The sequence below is a fragment of the Apteryx mantelli genome, chromosome 20 (assembly GCF_036417845.1).
Source record: "Apteryx mantelli isolate bAptMan1 chromosome 20, bAptMan1.hap1, whole genome shotgun sequence".
Classification (NCBI taxonomy): domain Eukaryota; kingdom Metazoa; phylum Chordata; class Aves; order Apterygiformes; family Apterygidae; genus Apteryx; species Apteryx mantelli.
The window spans coordinates 12,741,144-12,758,244 of NC_089997.1; the positions used below are offsets into that span (position 1 = coordinate 12,741,144).

The 17,101-nt window shown below is 48.8% G+C and overlaps 2 protein-coding genes across 2 annotated transcripts in view; both read right to left on the reverse strand.

Annotated features, from left to right (window-relative positions):
- The window catches only part of LOC136993803 (antigen WC1.1-like), a 350,141-nt gene that overhangs the window by 17,529 nt on the left and 315,511 nt on the right, over positions 1-17,101 (reverse strand). The gene's annotated exons all lie outside the window — the stretch shown is intronic.
- On the reverse strand, positions 9,620-14,835 carry LOC136993745 (olfactory receptor 14J1-like; the record flags this gene model as incomplete). Its single annotated transcript, XM_067308688.1, has 2 exons — positions 9,620-9,811; positions 14,146-14,835. Coding segments are annotated over 2 exons (882 nt in total), but the record flags the coding sequence as incomplete, so codon positions are not given.

Sequence of the window (17,101 nt, forward strand, 5' to 3'; positions counted from 1 at the left end):
ACTGCAGCAGTAACCTGACAGTTTTCATGGGTTTTGAGCAGCCCAGCAAGAATTTTCAGGAGGTAAGGAAGACTGCCAGGTGCATATGAAAACCTTCTCCCAAGTGCATATGAAAACCTTCTCCCAAGTGTGAAGGTGGCAGGTGAGAAGAGAACATGCTTCTGCATTTTTGTATTGAGGGGTTAATCAGTGAGAGGTGCTGTCAGGGCCAGCTCAGACTTCAGAGCTGTTTTCTGGGCAGCCAGTGGGAAATAATGTAGGAATTAAGGTAATTCGTGAAAGGCCTTAGCAACTCTGTTTGCTGTGAGAGAAGAAATTTGAAGGGTTTCAGGAGCATGCGTTTTGTGATGAAGGGAATAAGTTCAGAAGATGATCTTTAGAGCAACTTTCTGAATGGATGTGAGGGGGGCAAGGCTGTATCTCAGGACAGAAGAGGATGTTGCAATGGCTGAGCTGATCATGCCTTGAGGAAGAGATGAATTATTGCAATATGTCATGAAGGCAGTACCTTGCCCATGTTCCACAGCCTGTGCAAGACTTGAACGAGAGGAATAAAAACCTATAAAAAGGTTCAAGCCCAAACTTGTATGCATCATAATTATCATCCTGTATGCATCATAATTAATTGAAGCGCTCTCAGGAGCTCCCTTCTTGACCGGTCCTGCTGTTTGGTAACATCTGAGAACACGAAGTTCAGGGGAAATCAGGGGCAATAGATTCACAAATATGGTTACTTTGCAAGGCTTTACAGTTACTTTGCAAGGCTCTGGCATCTTGCATATGCCAAAGTCAAGCTGCATATAAGTACCATGTACTTTTCTAGTTACTCACATGCCAATGCTAGTTTCTTCTTGGATTATTTCTCTGTGGAAGTGCTCTTAACCAAGAAAAATTCCCCAAAGAATTGTTAATGGCCATTGTGGTGAGAAAGGTTGTTTTGGATGCTGTAAGCACTTATAGCTTGGAGAAAGTATCTATTGTTTGATATGAACACTTTGGCAACCTTTAGAGCAGTCAGTTTAGGAAAGAAGAGGGGGCATCAGTTTTAGAAGGCTGATTATTAAATAAATGCAAGGTGCTTATCTTTTACAGAGTGGATACGTAATGCTCAGTGAAACTGGATGCTTTGTATGTCAGAATGATCAGAGAAAATGAGCAAATTGTAGCTGAATTTTGGTTGTGAACTAGTTACACATTTTACCTTCCCGACAAAGATGGAATTTTGCTCTCACAAGAACATGTAATGCAGTTTAAAATCAGATGCAGGAGGAATACATATAATGGGCTGGAAACTTCATAGATCTCACAGTACCTTCTGGGATAGACTGCACTTGATTTTTGATGAGACTTAGTGTGACCTAATCTTGTTTTTGCTATTGCCTTTGAAATGCTTGCAGATGGAAACATGCAGTCTACAGCAGCGATTCCCCATCCTCCGCTGATGATGATGAGCAACATTTTGCCCAGGAATCTACTGAAGAGGAGGAGCAGCTGCCTGACTGTGAAGTGTTCTCCTCCCTGCTCCTGTACAGAGTCTAAAGGGTGGCAATACTTAATCCATTGGCATAATATGTAAGTTGTTGGCACTGGTGGCTCTTAAGTGAGCTCTCTACCATTGGACTTCTACAATTGATTCTTTAAGAGCAATTGGATTTCTTTGGAGAGGTTAGGCATAAACTCCAAATATTTTAATGTAAAATTCTACTACCCCTGTGCTTTACAGTAGGCTATTCAGAAGGAAAACCCCCATAACAGAAAATATATATGTAGAGGCAAGGATGGGGTTTCTTTGCCTTCCTTTAACCTAGGACATGGGTTCTGTTGAATTTATCTTTAGGTAAACTGAGGCATCAATACATTTGTGTGCTTGAAAAACTTCTGCCAATACTGAGCTTTTATAGTAGCAGTAAATAGTAATTCCTTAAGATTTGTTAAAATGCAGCATATCTGTAGATTCAAAGTAGAGGGAATTCCTTGCCATAGTTAAAGGCTTAGTGTCTGGTGTGATAAAAGAAAAGTATACTCAAAAGGTGTCCTGGTTTAAAAAGGTGGTTTGGGGGGTTTTGTCGCCTTTGAGTGTTTTATGTACATGTGAGCTTGATGAGATTATAAGCAGGAGAGGTTTATCTGTTGGAAGTCAGTTGTAATGTTTTGCTTGAAAGACCAGGTGTTTCCCTTTATGGGCACAATATCTGAAGATTTAACAGTTAGCTGTATATATTCTCTATCAGCAAACTCAGCTCACAGTATGATGAAACAGAACTTTAAAATCTTCTCTTTCAATAAGGTTAGAAGTACTGCCAATAAGGAAACAAAAACGTTCAAATGTCTTGCTGCTTTCTCCATTGACATTCTCTTCTAAACAACAGCAGGTTAGCTTTTCTAGTTGCTATTTAAGTATTATGTGGACACGCAGAATACCTTTTTCCTCCTCCCAGCTTTAGACTTTCTCCTCAGCTATTGTTGACCAATTCTGGGAGACAAAATCCAATAACTTGCAACTTTTTAAGAAGGAATGAAAGGCTTTTCTATCAAGTCCTGCCTGTCTATCTGGAGATAGATCACATCCATGGATGAGGATCGACTAGAGGACTGAGTTTAGTGAACTGTTAAAGATATGAAGTGGAAATGGGAGGAGGCAGATGGACTGTGCGGAAGCAGCAAAAGTTTGTGGAGAGGCTGCAAGGCTTTAGATAGCAGGACAGCATTAGTCATGATATTTGATGGTATCATTTGAAGGAACTGCAAGACAGGCTTCAGGTAGAGACTCAAAGATGTTAGTGTTTGAGGTAGTGCTACCTCAAACTGAAGGGCTTTGAACTCTTTGAGGAGGCCTATGTTAAGTATTATATCCTAAATCCATTTTTTCTCATTCTGTTTGGAAAGGAAAGGTGGAACCTTTGCCCCCTGGCTACTGGACATCAGAGTGACATGGCTTCCCCCATCCTGAGGAAATGGAGGACTGTTTCCAGGGCCAGCACTGCCCTCTGACCTGGGAGTTTAGGCCTGAACTACTGGAGCCTTCTGTCGGAAAAGGGACCTGCTTTGATGTCAGAAACTGTTGATGTGCTGAAATTTCAGTATTTAGAAGGAACTTACCACCAGTATCCAAGTTATGCACTTTCAAAGCATTTGATGGTAAATGCATCCAGTTAGGGTTTTGTTTTCATATTCAAGAAAACATCATCAGCTGGAGAGTAACCTGTTTCATCTTTTAAACACCTTCCTTTAAGGCCAACTCTCAGAAGTCTGGAAGTTGAAGGCTGTACTCCTCCTGAAGGCTGCTGATGGAAATCGAGGTAGTTGTTGTCTTCCTAAAGTCACTGAAACACAAGATGGGATTTAGCTTGGTAATTTTTCAAGCTTTGGCCTTTATGAAGAAAGAGCTGACATTGTAGTTAAGGCATTGAACTGCTCAGTTGATTTCTCTGATGAACAGTGTAGCACCTACACTTTGCAGTGGCAGACTGTGGGAAGGTATGCTTTGAGTGACCACATCTTGGTTGCCTTTTACATTGCACGCTTTGCATGCACTGGACTCAGGATATAAATAGCCATCTCAAAGTCACTGGAATGATTCTCCTAGGCAAACTTAGAGGTCTGTCTAATAAGCCTGTGTGTATGCAGGAAGCGGGGGAAGGCTGGCTCCAAGTGAATCTCTTGACTCAGAAAACAGTTTAGACAAATGTTTTCAGTCTTGTTTTCTGCCTAAGCTAATTGTAAGATCTTCCAGTAGGTGCCCTCGTGATAACAGTACCCAGTTACTTGGGAAAGCACAGCATTTGGGTGCTTCGAGGGCACATAAATGAAAATGAAACTGGAAAAGGAAAATGAAATGAAACTCAAAAATATACGTATCCATCCATCTGAAGTTGCAAGCAAAAAACCTAGTGCATATGCTGGACTGTTCTGTAATAATGTTGTAAATGCAGATTCCAGTGAGAGTCGAACACCCTCCCACCATACATGGACATGTAGAACATAAATGATAGTTGGTGCTGTCCTCTGGGCTTCCCACGTGCTGGTGAAAAGGAAGTTTGTGTGGGAATATTGAGCCATGTAGAACAGGCTGCTATGTAACTAATAACTATGTATCTATGCAAACTAACACATGTAAACACATGTAAAGAGGATGTAAAATGTAAACTGTATCAACCAGATAGTAGAGACAAAGAGACAAAGTGTCAGAACACACCTACCAGGACAAAAAAATCACTTAATAATTTCTACTTCGATTAAATTACAGACCTAGCTACACAGACAGAAATGGACCTTAACCTCTGCGTGACTTCAGAGCTACTGAGATGTAAGGTCACTCCTAAGGAGCCTCACAGCTCGTTTCATATGGGGGTGTACTTGAGAAAAGAAGCCGAGCCCTTCAGCAAGGTAGATGAGCCTGGGTGCACTGCTGCACCCCCGGGACTGCCCAGTTTTCAGGTCAGGATGGGCTTGTGCCCAAGTCAGTCTGGAGCACAAGGCAGGAAAGGTGAGGGCAGGCACTGTCCTATTCGCCTAGTCATGAATCATAATTTCAAAGGTCATTTTGTAAGAGGTGACCAGCCTTCAAGCTGTCTGAAGAGCTCCCCAGCTCACAGGCTGCTGCCTCCTTTCCAGAGGCTCCTTCAGACCAGGTTTCTTGCTCAGGAACATCACAAGCCATTGCCTGTACGTGGTGCCTCAAGCACATTAGCACATGCTGCTGGTACATGTGGGCACTGACTAGACATTATTGGTAGATGACCAGAGAGGCAACTATCACATAATCCAAATTGTTGAGGGCTCATCTGTCACATAAAAGGAAGATCTCCATGTAACATGTCTGTCCACACCATCACAGCTCTCAAATGCTTCTACTGAAGGTCCAGATGCTGTAGTACAGGGATGGCAAACAACAGAATGGATTACCTGCCTAAAAGTAAAAAGGAACAAAGCAGCACTAAGTCTGTTTATGCTTTTTCTCATGAAGAAAAAGACACACATTTGCAGATAGAAGTGTTCTGAGAGTTGAAATGCTTTTAGTGCCTACAGTGCAGCATTGCAGGCTGTGGCATTGTCTGTGCTTGGTAAATGTACTCAGCTAAAGGAAATGTTTATATTAACTGACAGGTGTGTTATAATATTTCCTCCTCAGTACAATGACAGGAGGAAAAAAAAAACCCAGATTTGTTTGCGCAAAAAAATCCTTTGTTGCATTACACCATTATAAAAATAAAAGAAGCTAGAAAAACAGCATGACATGCCATCAGGCTGATGGAGCAATTGGGAGCTCTGCTGGGAGCTACAGAGTCTTAAGAGGTGATGAGAACCACAGTCTGAATCCCACTGAGGTCAGCAGGAGTTCTGACCATGGAGAGAGGTTTATGAGCAGCATTTTCCAGCTCCCTGAGCTGCCAGCAGCCTTCTGACTGTTTAATTTGGAATGGAAAATATGGCCATGCACAACATCCTTGCTCTATTTCATTCAAGCTAACAGAAATGTGGATTTTCAGGCAAAAATACCAGGAAGGTCATCAAAACCAGGCCACCTCCTTAACCAGGAATTCCACCTACCTCACTTGAGTCAATTAATCCTGTGAGATTAAAGAAGTGAAATGAGACCTGTGTGCATCTTTCTTCAGGGGATGTGGTGCTAAAAACCAGAGCTGACAGGTCCAGGGTATGAACTGCAAGCTTTTCCCGAGCACATATTCCTGCAGGCTCCAAGGGAGACCTTTGCCTGTATCCAGGCTCTCCGGATGTTTTGAACGCTAGCCTGTACTATGGTGGCTGGCAAGAAGCATTTCTAGAACAATATTTATCAAGCAAGAATTTTAAAAATAAAGTGACCAAGGAAGACAAAGATGTTAACGTTCTTGTCTTTTCTTTCCCCCTCCCCACCACTTTTTGTTGTTGTTGTTAATACTCTCCATCCTCCAGCAAGGAATAGGCTGTTCAGTGATCAGGATGACTCCCAAAGCCCATTTCCTTGCTGGCTTGTACCATCCCTCCCCTAAGCAATGCTGCCGCTCCCCACCATGTGTGCTGGGCCCCACCATGTTGGCTGGGCAAGTGATGGTTCTCCCATCACACGTGGGCACTGGCCAGCCAAATGCATGCAGGGCAAGGGGTCAGTTAGCCGATATGGGGTAGAATTTCAGCTTTTTCTCTCAGCACACACCCAATGGGTTCTCTTCACCACCCAGGCACTAATTTTTGTGATGCCAGGAGTTCAAAAACACTGAGATCTCTACATTTGTCAAATTTAGCTGAAATTGGTCAACAGTTATTGAAGAAGGTGGGAAGGGAGAAAGGAGCAGAATAACATTTTTAGGGGAAAAAAAAGGGCATTGAAACACATGAGCTGCATCTAAAGAATTGCAAATTGGATGGGTGAAGTTACAGCATTACCATAAGTGCATGTAAGATACTTATTTTGTTCAGCCGTTCCACTGGTTTCATCTTTCCTTGTGTGTTGATTACTAACCTGAACTGCAAATAAACTTTCTAGCTATGCTGCTTTAGTATTAGGAAATACATTTGTGGACAGCATTTCTTTTTGCCACCACAGCGCTGCAGTACCTTTACCGGCTCAAGTCAAAGATCCTAGAGCCATAACTGAGTTCAGTAGGTCAGAGGATTTCCTGACCAGCACAGTAACAGAAATGGAGATAAATGATTGACCCAACTGGGACAACCCAACCTCACTTTTCAACTGTGGGTTTAAATGACTTCCACATTGAAATATCAAAATATTAACATAAGCTGAGAGGCTTAAAAGTAACAAATACTGACATTGTTTCAAGTTTTTTCTTATGCTGTTTTAACAAACTCTTTCTCAATTTTGTTCCTGCTACATAATTCATTGCTGTTTTAACAATCCTAGAAAGGCAGAGATGGCTACACAAGCTCATATATATATATTTTTTTATCTAAAAGGATAGACAACACGTTTCTTTGGTCTTGAGTCACGGAAGGAATACTATGGATTAAATCAGCATGTCCTCATAGTCCCTAAATAGTCCATATCCCTCACTTGCACTAGTACACCTTCTCAATTAGTGCTGAAATACATTCTCTTGCAGTTCTTGATTTAAGGGGAACACACTATATTCTGAAGTCTTCATCCTACCACACAGCAAAAGAGGCTGTACAAGTGTCTGCAAAGCTCTCCTAAATATCATGATTTGCCTCAGTATATTTCTCCAGTGCTGAAAATGCCTGTTCTCCTAAGAATAAAAGTAGATGATGATCAGGAACGCATTCTGTAGTTCCTAGACACCTACACAATATATATAATGTATATACGTGTGTGTGTGTATTTATATATACATATATGTGCATATGTATATATACATATTTCATGACAGAGCACTTGTGTAGAACAACAGAGTCACCACACAATTCCATGAACTGTATTATCATAGCTCATTTGTACAGGCTGATTAATACTTGTTTTTAAAGGCAACAGCAGGCTCTTTCTTTCGGCGTGCAAAATATCCCAAACAAAGCAACCAAATCCTGCTTGTGTGAACTCGGTGATGAGTCTATTCAGTGGACTCCAGGCACCCTGCTGGATCCACGGCAGCGGGAGCCCGGCACAAGTCCCCTGCCCAGCGCAGCCTGGGGCAGCTCAGGCCTCCCTGGAGAGCCCCAGCCCAGCAGGGACCAGCCCTGCAAGGCCAGCATGTTTCTGGCCTGTCGTCTTCAGAGACAGCAGCGTCCTCACAAGCCATTTCACAGCCCTGTTGCTGCTGCTCAGCTGCTCGGGCTGAAGTGACCTCACAGCTGCTTTGCTGACGCTGTTCCTGCTGCTGGCCGATCCGGTGCACAGGCAGCAGTGACCTCACAGCTGCTTTGCTGACACTGCTCCTGCTGCTGGCCGATCCAGTGCACAGGCAGCAGTGACCTCACAGCTGCTTTGCTGACGCTGTTCCTGCTGCTGGCCTATCAGGTACTAAGGCAGCAGTGACCTCACAATCAACATCCTAGCATGAAGCCTGTTTCTGGCCTATCAGCAGCAGAGACTGAAGTGACATCAGAAGAACCTACATGAGCCAAGGGCCCCCTGTTGACCTATCAGCTCCAGGGAATAAGTGACCTCACAAAAAGCACTGAAGCCATGTGCCTGCTGCTGGCCTATCAGGTGCTGAGGCAGCAGTGACCTCACAGGCCCATAGCTGAGCATGTGCCTGGCACTGGCCTATCATTTCCTCAGGCAGAAGGGACCCCACAAGCACAAACCCCAGTCATCTCCCTGCTGCTGGTCTGTCATGTTCTCACACGCAAGTGTCCCTGTCATTGGCTCCCAGGAACATGGGAAAGGTTGTTCTCTGGGATTTGCTTGCTTCTGCAGTGGCTTCCCAGCAGCTGGGAGAGGCCTAGGAGGCTGCAGGGCCCTGGACCCAGGCATGTGTCAGCGCCTTCACCTCGTGAGTCACGGAACCTGTCCCACCTCCCCTCACTCCTCTTGGCAGCCAGCTCCTCTCCAAGAGGGTACCAAGAACCTGAGGTCTCCTTGCCCACCCAGAGGGCATGGTGCTGATGGCCTCCCATAAGCACTGCCAGCTGCTTGTCCCCAAGCACCTGGCCTGGGAAGCGTTTATGGGAGGGGGCTGGTCAGTTATCACAGCTACAGGCATTGCAGTTCCATGAGGATCTCTCCAGGCCTGTTCTTCCAGCACTTCCTCAAATGACATGCTTGGGAAGACCAGGAAGGGTCAGGTCCCATCTGTGCCTGTCCAGCTGTCTGCAGGGCGGACATGGCCACTGTTCCCATAGCTCTGCCACTCCATGCTTCCAGGCTGGCTGCAGCCAGCGAGCCCTTTTGTCCCCAGAGCCTGGAACAGAGAAGGAGACAATTGCAGAGAAAGCCATGCAGCCAGTCGACACTGGTCCCAGGGCCTCTTTTCCTCCCTGACCCCAGGCCAGGTGGTGGTGAGTGGAGGCATTTCTATGCCTGCCCTGAGCTGCCTCCCTCCCACCTGCAGCCCATTCTCCTGGACTGGAGAAAAGTGTGGACACACGGACGGTTACACTGCAGAGCTGGTCACCTGGGGACTTGGTTTAGTTCAACAGAATGAAAATGTGAGTGTAGCGTCAGGACTGGCAGGCACTGGTGCCTTCCCCACTGGTCCAGGAGCCAAATCATCCCCCCAGTGCTAAGGAGCTAAAGAGAAAGTTTTAGGTGCAGGGAGAAAGGCAGAGAAATACAGCAGGTCTCGTTCAGGCCAGATGTTATGGGCTCTGCTTCTGGGGACATTTCAGTGGTGGCTGTGATGTGACTCAGGTCACTTGTGAGTCACACGTTGGAGTTAACTCGTAGTCTTCAGCCACCCAGGACTTTAAGGTCCCAGACTGAAAGCTTTGCTTGAGTGACCAGCAACTCCCCCTTGGCTCAAATCCTGCTGCCCTCCATTCCAGAAGGAGTGTCAGGAAAAAACCCTCCTTCCACCAAGTGCTGCTGGTCATGGACGAAACAGCCTTTCCAGAGAGGGGGTATAACCCACTGTATTTGGAGATGTTTACTGGTGAGACTCCTGGCCTTCGTTCCCCCTCTTTTGATTCTTTTCTGCTTTCTTCCTCCACCTTTCCCACAGAAATTTATTTGACACTGTGAGGTGTTTCTTCAGATGTTAGAATGTTAGAAACAATCAGAGGAGAACATATCCAGCCCTTGGGATCCTTGGCACTTGGGAGGGTCACTGCTGCTTGGCTTTTCCAGGCCTTTCCCGTGAGCTTTCACGCACACTTGCTCTTCCAGTGGGCTCCCCAGGCTGTCCGGATTATCGGCAGGTTGTTTCCCTGAACTCAATTCCTTCTCCACAGTTCTGATCTATTATGCAAGGGAAAAATTAGAGTGCATTGTGGACTGAGGAGCGACCAGAAGAAGTATCACTGGAAAGCACAGAAGGCATCAAGTAGTTTATAGTCACCTGCAGGACATTCAGCCTCATCTTTTCTCTTTCAAACCAAACTCAGGCTTCATCCCACAGCCCCTGGAGCCAATGGAAACAGTGTTTTTGACTCCTCCCCCCCCCCCATTGGTGTGCTTGAGCATTTGTTCTAATGCTTTAATTAAAAAGCTAGACTTGCAAAAACGTTCTGTCACTAACAATGATAATCCTGTCCATGCTGTTAGAGGCAGAGTAAATAAGAAGTGCCCCTGGAGTGTTGGAGTGAGGGAGGGGACCCCGGAGTAACGATGAGTCTCAATATGAGTATGGTCGTTCTCCCTTTATTAGAGCTTACACAAAGTATATATATCGACAAGCAATACGCATGCGCTAGCAATAGTTACATGATTGGTTACAGTTTCTGTCTATACGTATAAAGCGGGTACATGATTGGTGCAAAGTTGCTGACTGTGCTCCATCGACATGTATGGAACCTAGTTCCGTCCAGACTTGTTTACCAGTTTTGTGAATACCCTCTTTTGTAGTGCTCAAGGCCGCTATACGGCCACGTTCAGCAGGCCTCAGCAGGTTCGCTTGCCTTGGCCTAGATAAGGCCGCTTTCAGCAGGCTCGCTTGCCTTGGCCTAGATTCCTTCCTCTACCCCGAAGACGGGATTGCTCATCCCAATCAGAGCATGCCCGCTCTCAGTTAACCATTCCTCCACACTGGAGCTCTCACCCCTCAGCAAGTCTGAGTACATCTGGCTCCAGCCACTTGGCAACAGGCTGAAATGCCTTTTTTCTGATTGTTTTAAAATGTTTGCAGTACCTGGGCACTCTGGTGATCATACTGCTCTCTCCAACATTGGTAATCTGCCAATTCTGCCCTTTCCTTATTTTACTTCTCTTTGGTCAATGCTGTCAGGATATTTCTTCTGCCCCACTGCACTCGCCCTGCTGCCTGCACTCTTGCTTATGCAACCCAGGGTAAGGGTGGCCATCTTTGCTACAAGAGCACCCTGTTGATTTCTTGTCAACTTGATGTCCGCCAAGACACCCAGGCCCTTTTCCGCAAAGCTGATTTCCAGGCAGTCAGCCCCACCTTGTCCTGCTGCATGGGGTTATCTCATCCCAGGGACAGGACTTGCTTGAACTTCCTGTGTCCCTGTCAGCCTGTATCACCAGCCTGTCACTGTCCCTTTGCTTAGCAGCCCTGCCCTCCAGCATACGTCAACCACTCACCCTAATTTGGCATCGTCCATGAACTGGCTGAGAGTGCACTCCATCCCATCATCTAAATCATTCATAAAGACAAACAGCATTGGCTGTGTATCGACCGCTGAAGAACATCACTGGTAACCTTTGCACCACTGTTCTCCATTCTTTCAGCCAGGTGGCCTCCAGCTAATTTCCCACACCCTCCATTGCTTACTCCTCCATCCCGCATCTCGCCAGTTTGGCTACAAAGATGTTATGGAAAGGCATGTCAAAGGCCTTCCTAAATCCAAGGTATACAGCATGCAGTGCACTCCCCTTGTCCCCACAGCTAGTCATCCCATCACAGAAGGCAGGCAGATTGGTCAGGCACAATTTGCCTTTGATGGCTTCACACTGGCTGTTCCCAATCCCTTCATGTGGCTGGAACCAGCTTCCAGGAAGATTTTCTTTCCAGGCACTGAGGTGACGCTGATCAGCCCATCACTCCCCAGATCCTCTTTTCTCTCCTTCTTGAAGATAGATGCAATGTTTGGAGGGGAGGTGGGGAAGGCGGGGGGCCAGGCAACAGCTACGGTGCTGTGCCAGCTCCTGCTGCACTGCTGGTCCCTGCAGTGTGTGGAGAGGGGCAGGGGACAAGGCAGCACGGGGGTGGCAGCAGATCAGTGGGGGCAGTGGGGGCTACAGTGAGGGGTCATGGCTGGTTTTTCTGCAGTGCAGCCGCTGTCATGTTCACCTCACATGCAAAAGTCCCGCACTGACCCCAGGCAGAAACAGGCCATTTCCCTGGAGCCTGTGCCACACTCCCAGCAGGATAGGGACATAGGAGGAGGGTCCTCTGTCTGTCCTGGTGCTCAGGTCAGCTCTCCAAGGCTGGCGCAGCTTTGCTTGAGGGACCTCTTGGTGCTTGGCCTCTGCTTTGGCATGGCTGGAACAGGAACAAGAGCTTGTCGGGCAGGGCTGGGAGAGCTCTCGTGGGATTTTCTCTTTTGCAGAGGAGCAGTGAGGAGCATCGTGGCTCCCATATGTGTCCCATCCCTGTGACCACTCAACCTTCCTGCCCCACATACAGCCCATGGCCTGACTGTGCAGGCACCGCATAGGTCAAGGTGCATTCTGGGTTGGGGAAACGTCCCCCCCCAGTGCGGTCCCCATGATGGGGCCCTCGGTGCCCCATCCCTCCACAGCCCTCCTGCTTTGGCAGCCTCCCCCAGCGCACAGCGCCTGCCCAGCCCCGGACATGTCCCAGGCAGGGGTGTGCACAGTGCCATCCTCCGGGGTCTGCTGGAGTCTGGGCCAGGAGGGAGGCCGGGCAGGGCTGGCTTTTCCCCTCGATACAGGCCCTGAGCCCAGCAGGACAGAGCTGTCCAGGCAGCAAAATGCACCCATAAACCTGGTGTGCGTAGCCAGTGCTGGAAACGGCCAATGTGAGAAGCTGGTCCACGATGAATGTCCTGGGGCACCTTCCCAGCCAGTCCACACAACCAAGGGCACAGACTGGTCTCCTCTCTTCTGTGCCTGGCATGTCTTGGTTCCCCTCCACGAGACCTGGCTCTGCACCACAAACCCACTGGTGTGTGTCCTCACCCTGCCTCTTCACACAGATGAGCTAATATCTGTATTTTCCTCTCCCGGACCCTTTCCAGACCAGAACAGCCCCTCCCTGGCTCTCCCCACCTCCCCCTGTCCTCTCCCCAGCCCACCCAGCACAGCAGCCCTGGCTGGGGTGGCCCCGCAGCAGTGCCCAACGCAGGGTGCTGCAGAGCTCGGGGCACTCACACCACAACCCAAGTCCCACTGTGGGCACAGCAGCTCCGGGGTGCAGGAATGTGTGTCAGCTGCCCCATCAGCCTCCAAGCTGGAACTGGCCCCCGTGGCACAAGGACACAGAGGACACTGACACTCTGTGTCCCTTTGTCTTGTGTCCAGGAGATTCCCTACCCCCAGACTGCCTGCAGCCCCCTGTGCCACTTGTCTCTCCAGGACAGCACAAGAGTCCCCGCGCTGGGGCTCCTCTGGCAGCTCCTGCTGCCCCAGGGACACAGCAGCCTGCCCTTAGTTGACAGGCAGAGAAACAGATTTATGTTTCTATTTTCTTCCTGCTTGCAATCACACAATTGCTCCTTTCCTCTTCTCCAGGGACGTCCCTGCTCCCCAGAGACCCTTTCCCCAGGGGAATGCATCAGTGCTGGCCTGCCGGCCGTTCCTGGACCCTCCCCTGTGCTTCCCAGGGGGTCCTGAACTGGGGGTGCTGCTCTGCAGAGCGAGCAGGCTGTGGGGCCCCGGGGCCCTGAGGTGACTCCACACTGGCCATAGTGGTCGGGGTGGGGAGCAGACCCAGCTGGATGCACATCATTGCACGTGACAAGCCCCTACCAAGGGGGTTGTGGCTGTGGACGATGTTCTGAGCAATCACAGGGCATTTCAAAAGGCTCAGGCTGTGTTCAGGTGTGTCCCTAGATCCAGACCATGGTTTTCAATTGAAGGTGACATGAATCACTCTCTAGGCTCCCTTCCCTGTTCCTGGGGGGTCCACACAGCAGGCATCAGTCACCAGCCCTGTCATACATGAGACAGTCCCAGGCAGATACCGCTTGACCATTCACCACTATCAGGAGCACTGGGCACCCTCAAGTGAGAGCTGAATCCAGCCTTCATGCCCTAACACATCACCCCATGAGCTCATTGCCTTGAGCCCATGGAGAGCCCCGGAAAAGCAACAGGCCCTTTCAGGGTGAAAGTCCTTGAGTGCAATCTTGGCTCCAGCTTTGGAACAAGAGCCCAACCGTCAAGTACTACAGTGAGGAAGTCCCCTTTTATTAGAGAGATACCAGCTCTGACACAGTGATGGAAACATTTAGAGAAGGACTCTGGGTCAGACAGTCAGGTTTAAAACCTCTGGAGAAGTGGGATGAATTCAAACACTTCTGCACAAACATTATCATGACAGAGAAAATGTCCAAAGCACAGGAGTTATCTGAGAGAAATTAAAAATTGCTTGTGAAGAGGGATGGGCAGCTTATTGATGCTGAACTTTAATGAATCAGTTCCTTCAGTGCATCCTTGAGCTCCTTGTTCCTCATGCTGTAGATGAGAGGGTTCACTGTTGGAGGCACTACTGAATACAGAATGGCCACCACCAGATTCAGAACTGGGGAGGAGATGGAGGGGGGCTGCAGGTAGGCAAACCCTGCAGTGCTGATGAACAGGGAGACCACAGCCAGGTGAGGGAGGCACATGGAAAAGGCTTTGTGCCGGCCCTGCTCAGAGGGGATTCTCAGCACAGCTGTGAAGATCTGCATGTAGGACAGTACAATGAAAATGAAACACCCCAAAGCCAAACAAGTACCAAACGCAAGAGCCCCAACTTCCCTGAGGTAGGAGTCTGAGCAGGAGAGCTTGAGGATCTGGGGAATTTCACAGAAGAACTGGTCCACGACATTGCCTTGGCAGAGTGGTATTGAAAATGTGTTTCCAGTATGCAGAACAGCATTGAGAAAACCACTGGCCCAGGCAGCTGCTGCCATTTTGACACAAGCTCTGCTGCCCATGAGGCTCCCATAATGCAGTGGTCTGCAGATGGCAATGTAGCGGTCATAGGCCATGACAGTGAGAAGATAATACTCAGCTGAAATGAAAAAGCCAAGAAAAAAGACCTGGGCAGCACATCCTGAGTAGGAAATGGCCCTTGTGTCCCACAGGGAATTGGCCATGGATTTGGGGACAGTGGTGGAGATGGAGCCAAGGTCGAGGATGGAGAGGTTAAGGAGAAAGAAGTACATGGGGGTGTGGAGGCGGTGGTCACAGGCTACGGCTGTGATGATGAGGCCGTTACCCATGAGGGCAGCCAGGTAGATGCCCAGGAACAGCATGAAGTGCAAGAGCTGAAGCTGTCGCATGTCCACAAATGCCAGGAGGAGGAACTCATTGAGGGAGCTGCTGTTGGACATTAGCTCCCTCTCAGCTTGAGGCACTGTCCAAGGAGGAAAAGGCATTGACAAGTTAGGACAGGCTTCTCTGAACAAATCCCATTCCCCTCCTCATAGTACCCCCCACACTGCCTCTCTCCTTTGCCTCCATTCAGCTCCCTTTCCTGAACTCTGGTTTGTGCTGAGTGTGCCATGCGGAGCAGGGGCCTCTGCCCATGGGCTCCAGAGGAGTCAGTCCAGCTCTACTGGGTGTGTAAATGGAGGTGTCAAACTGCCCTGTGCATGCGGTGGGGACACCTAGGGATGAGCACTGTGTGCTGAGTGAAGGTGACCTTGTCCAGTGACCCAGTAGAAATAGTCTCTGTTTACCACTCTAAGAGATGAACACAGCTCTCATGCCAGCTGTGTCTGAAGGAGAAGATGCTTGTGAGGCCTTCATCTGCCCCAGCCTTGCTCTCTTGAACAGAGATGCCTGTATCTGAATCAGTCACACCAGCTCCCACCGTGGCAAGGGAGAGAAATAGTGAAGTGAAGGCGAGGGGTGACCCGACCATTTCCATGTGTCTCTGTTCCCCAGTGGGATATACCCCATCCTCCATCACATCGTGGGAGCATTCTTTGATGGAATAAAAATCTCTGGCATTTCAGTTGCTCTCAGCATGAGCACTTGTGCATCCCAAGAAGAAAAAGGGGCTCATGGTGACTGCATACGGAGTCTGAGTCAGAGGATCTGGTCTGTCCATGAAACTTGCTCCCTGCTGCCCTGTGCTTGCATCTCTCCCAGCTAAAGGACAATCACACTCACAAGTTACTCTGAGAAAGAAACCAAACTGAGGTGAGAGCAGAGGAGTTCAGTTTCAAAGTGAACGTTGCCAAATTCTTCTCTCTCAGCCCAGAGATGGAGAGAGTGCTATGGAGAGCTCTTCAGAAGGCGTGATGAGGTTTCTGACTCACACAACCAGCACAAGGATTCTCAGCGATCACAAATATGCTGCGGGAAAGCTCTGGTTTTCTGGAGGGCATCTTGCAGCCTGGTAGCGCCCCCCACAAACACAGTCAAGAATGCTAAAGAGGGGGTCTCCTTAAGTGAGACAGTCAGCTCATTCCCCATGAGTTGCCTGGGAGGTTGAAAGGGGACTTGGGCACATCGCTGCCATGAAGACAACTCCATGCAGGACCCGCAGGGTCAATGCCTTAACTGCAGCTGAACCCCTCTGCTTAACCCCAGAGAGCAGGAGAACAAGAACCAGACCAGCATGGAGAGGTAAAGAAACAAGGAGCAATACTGTGAGCCTCCTACCAAAGGGAAAGCAAGGAGGGAGAGACAGACAGGCAGTAAGGAAAGCCTTCACCTTCCCCAGCTGTGCACACCACCTCCCAGGTGGCAACACTGCAGGACAGTCGCTCTCAGCCCTTTGTTGTGCAGTGGGAAAAAGGCATGCTGCCGGAGAGATGCCCCTCTGCTCTGCTGGAGCTCAGGCTGCTGAGGAGGGGGCTCATGCTCTGCACCCCATGGCCTGGAGGGCAGAGGCTCTGCTCGGTGGGAGTGGAGACACAGGGGGCTTGCTTAGAGAAAGATGTCTGCAGTGTAGGTACTGATTGGAAGATTTCCAAATCCCCCCTCCTACAGAATTTCTATTTTCAGTTTCCCCTCACTCTCTGATTGTATCTCCACTGCCTGGAGCTTTCCCTCCTGGGAGCTGCTTCCCTGTCCCATGTCTTTTCCCCACCCGCACTCTGCAAACAGTAGGAAAATGAAAGCATAGACTCAGAAAAGATCCTTATCTTTAAGGTAACCACTGCAATGACTGTCCTCTTGAAAAGGCCCCTCAGAATGATCCTGTGCATGAGCTAGAGCTAAGAATAGCCCTGACCCACGCAGCACCCTCTCAACAGCAGAATGAACCTGCCCTACTGGGGGTCACTCCTTCCACCCAAAGCTTCTCCCTGCAGCACTGTGGGAAGGTTCCCAGGCAGGCTGAGTGCTGACCCTCGCAGGAGGCAGAGTCACCGTCCCAGGCACACAGCACCCTGGAGTGCAGGGACACTGCTCTGAATTACAGTCCGTGCAGACCTGGGTGCACTC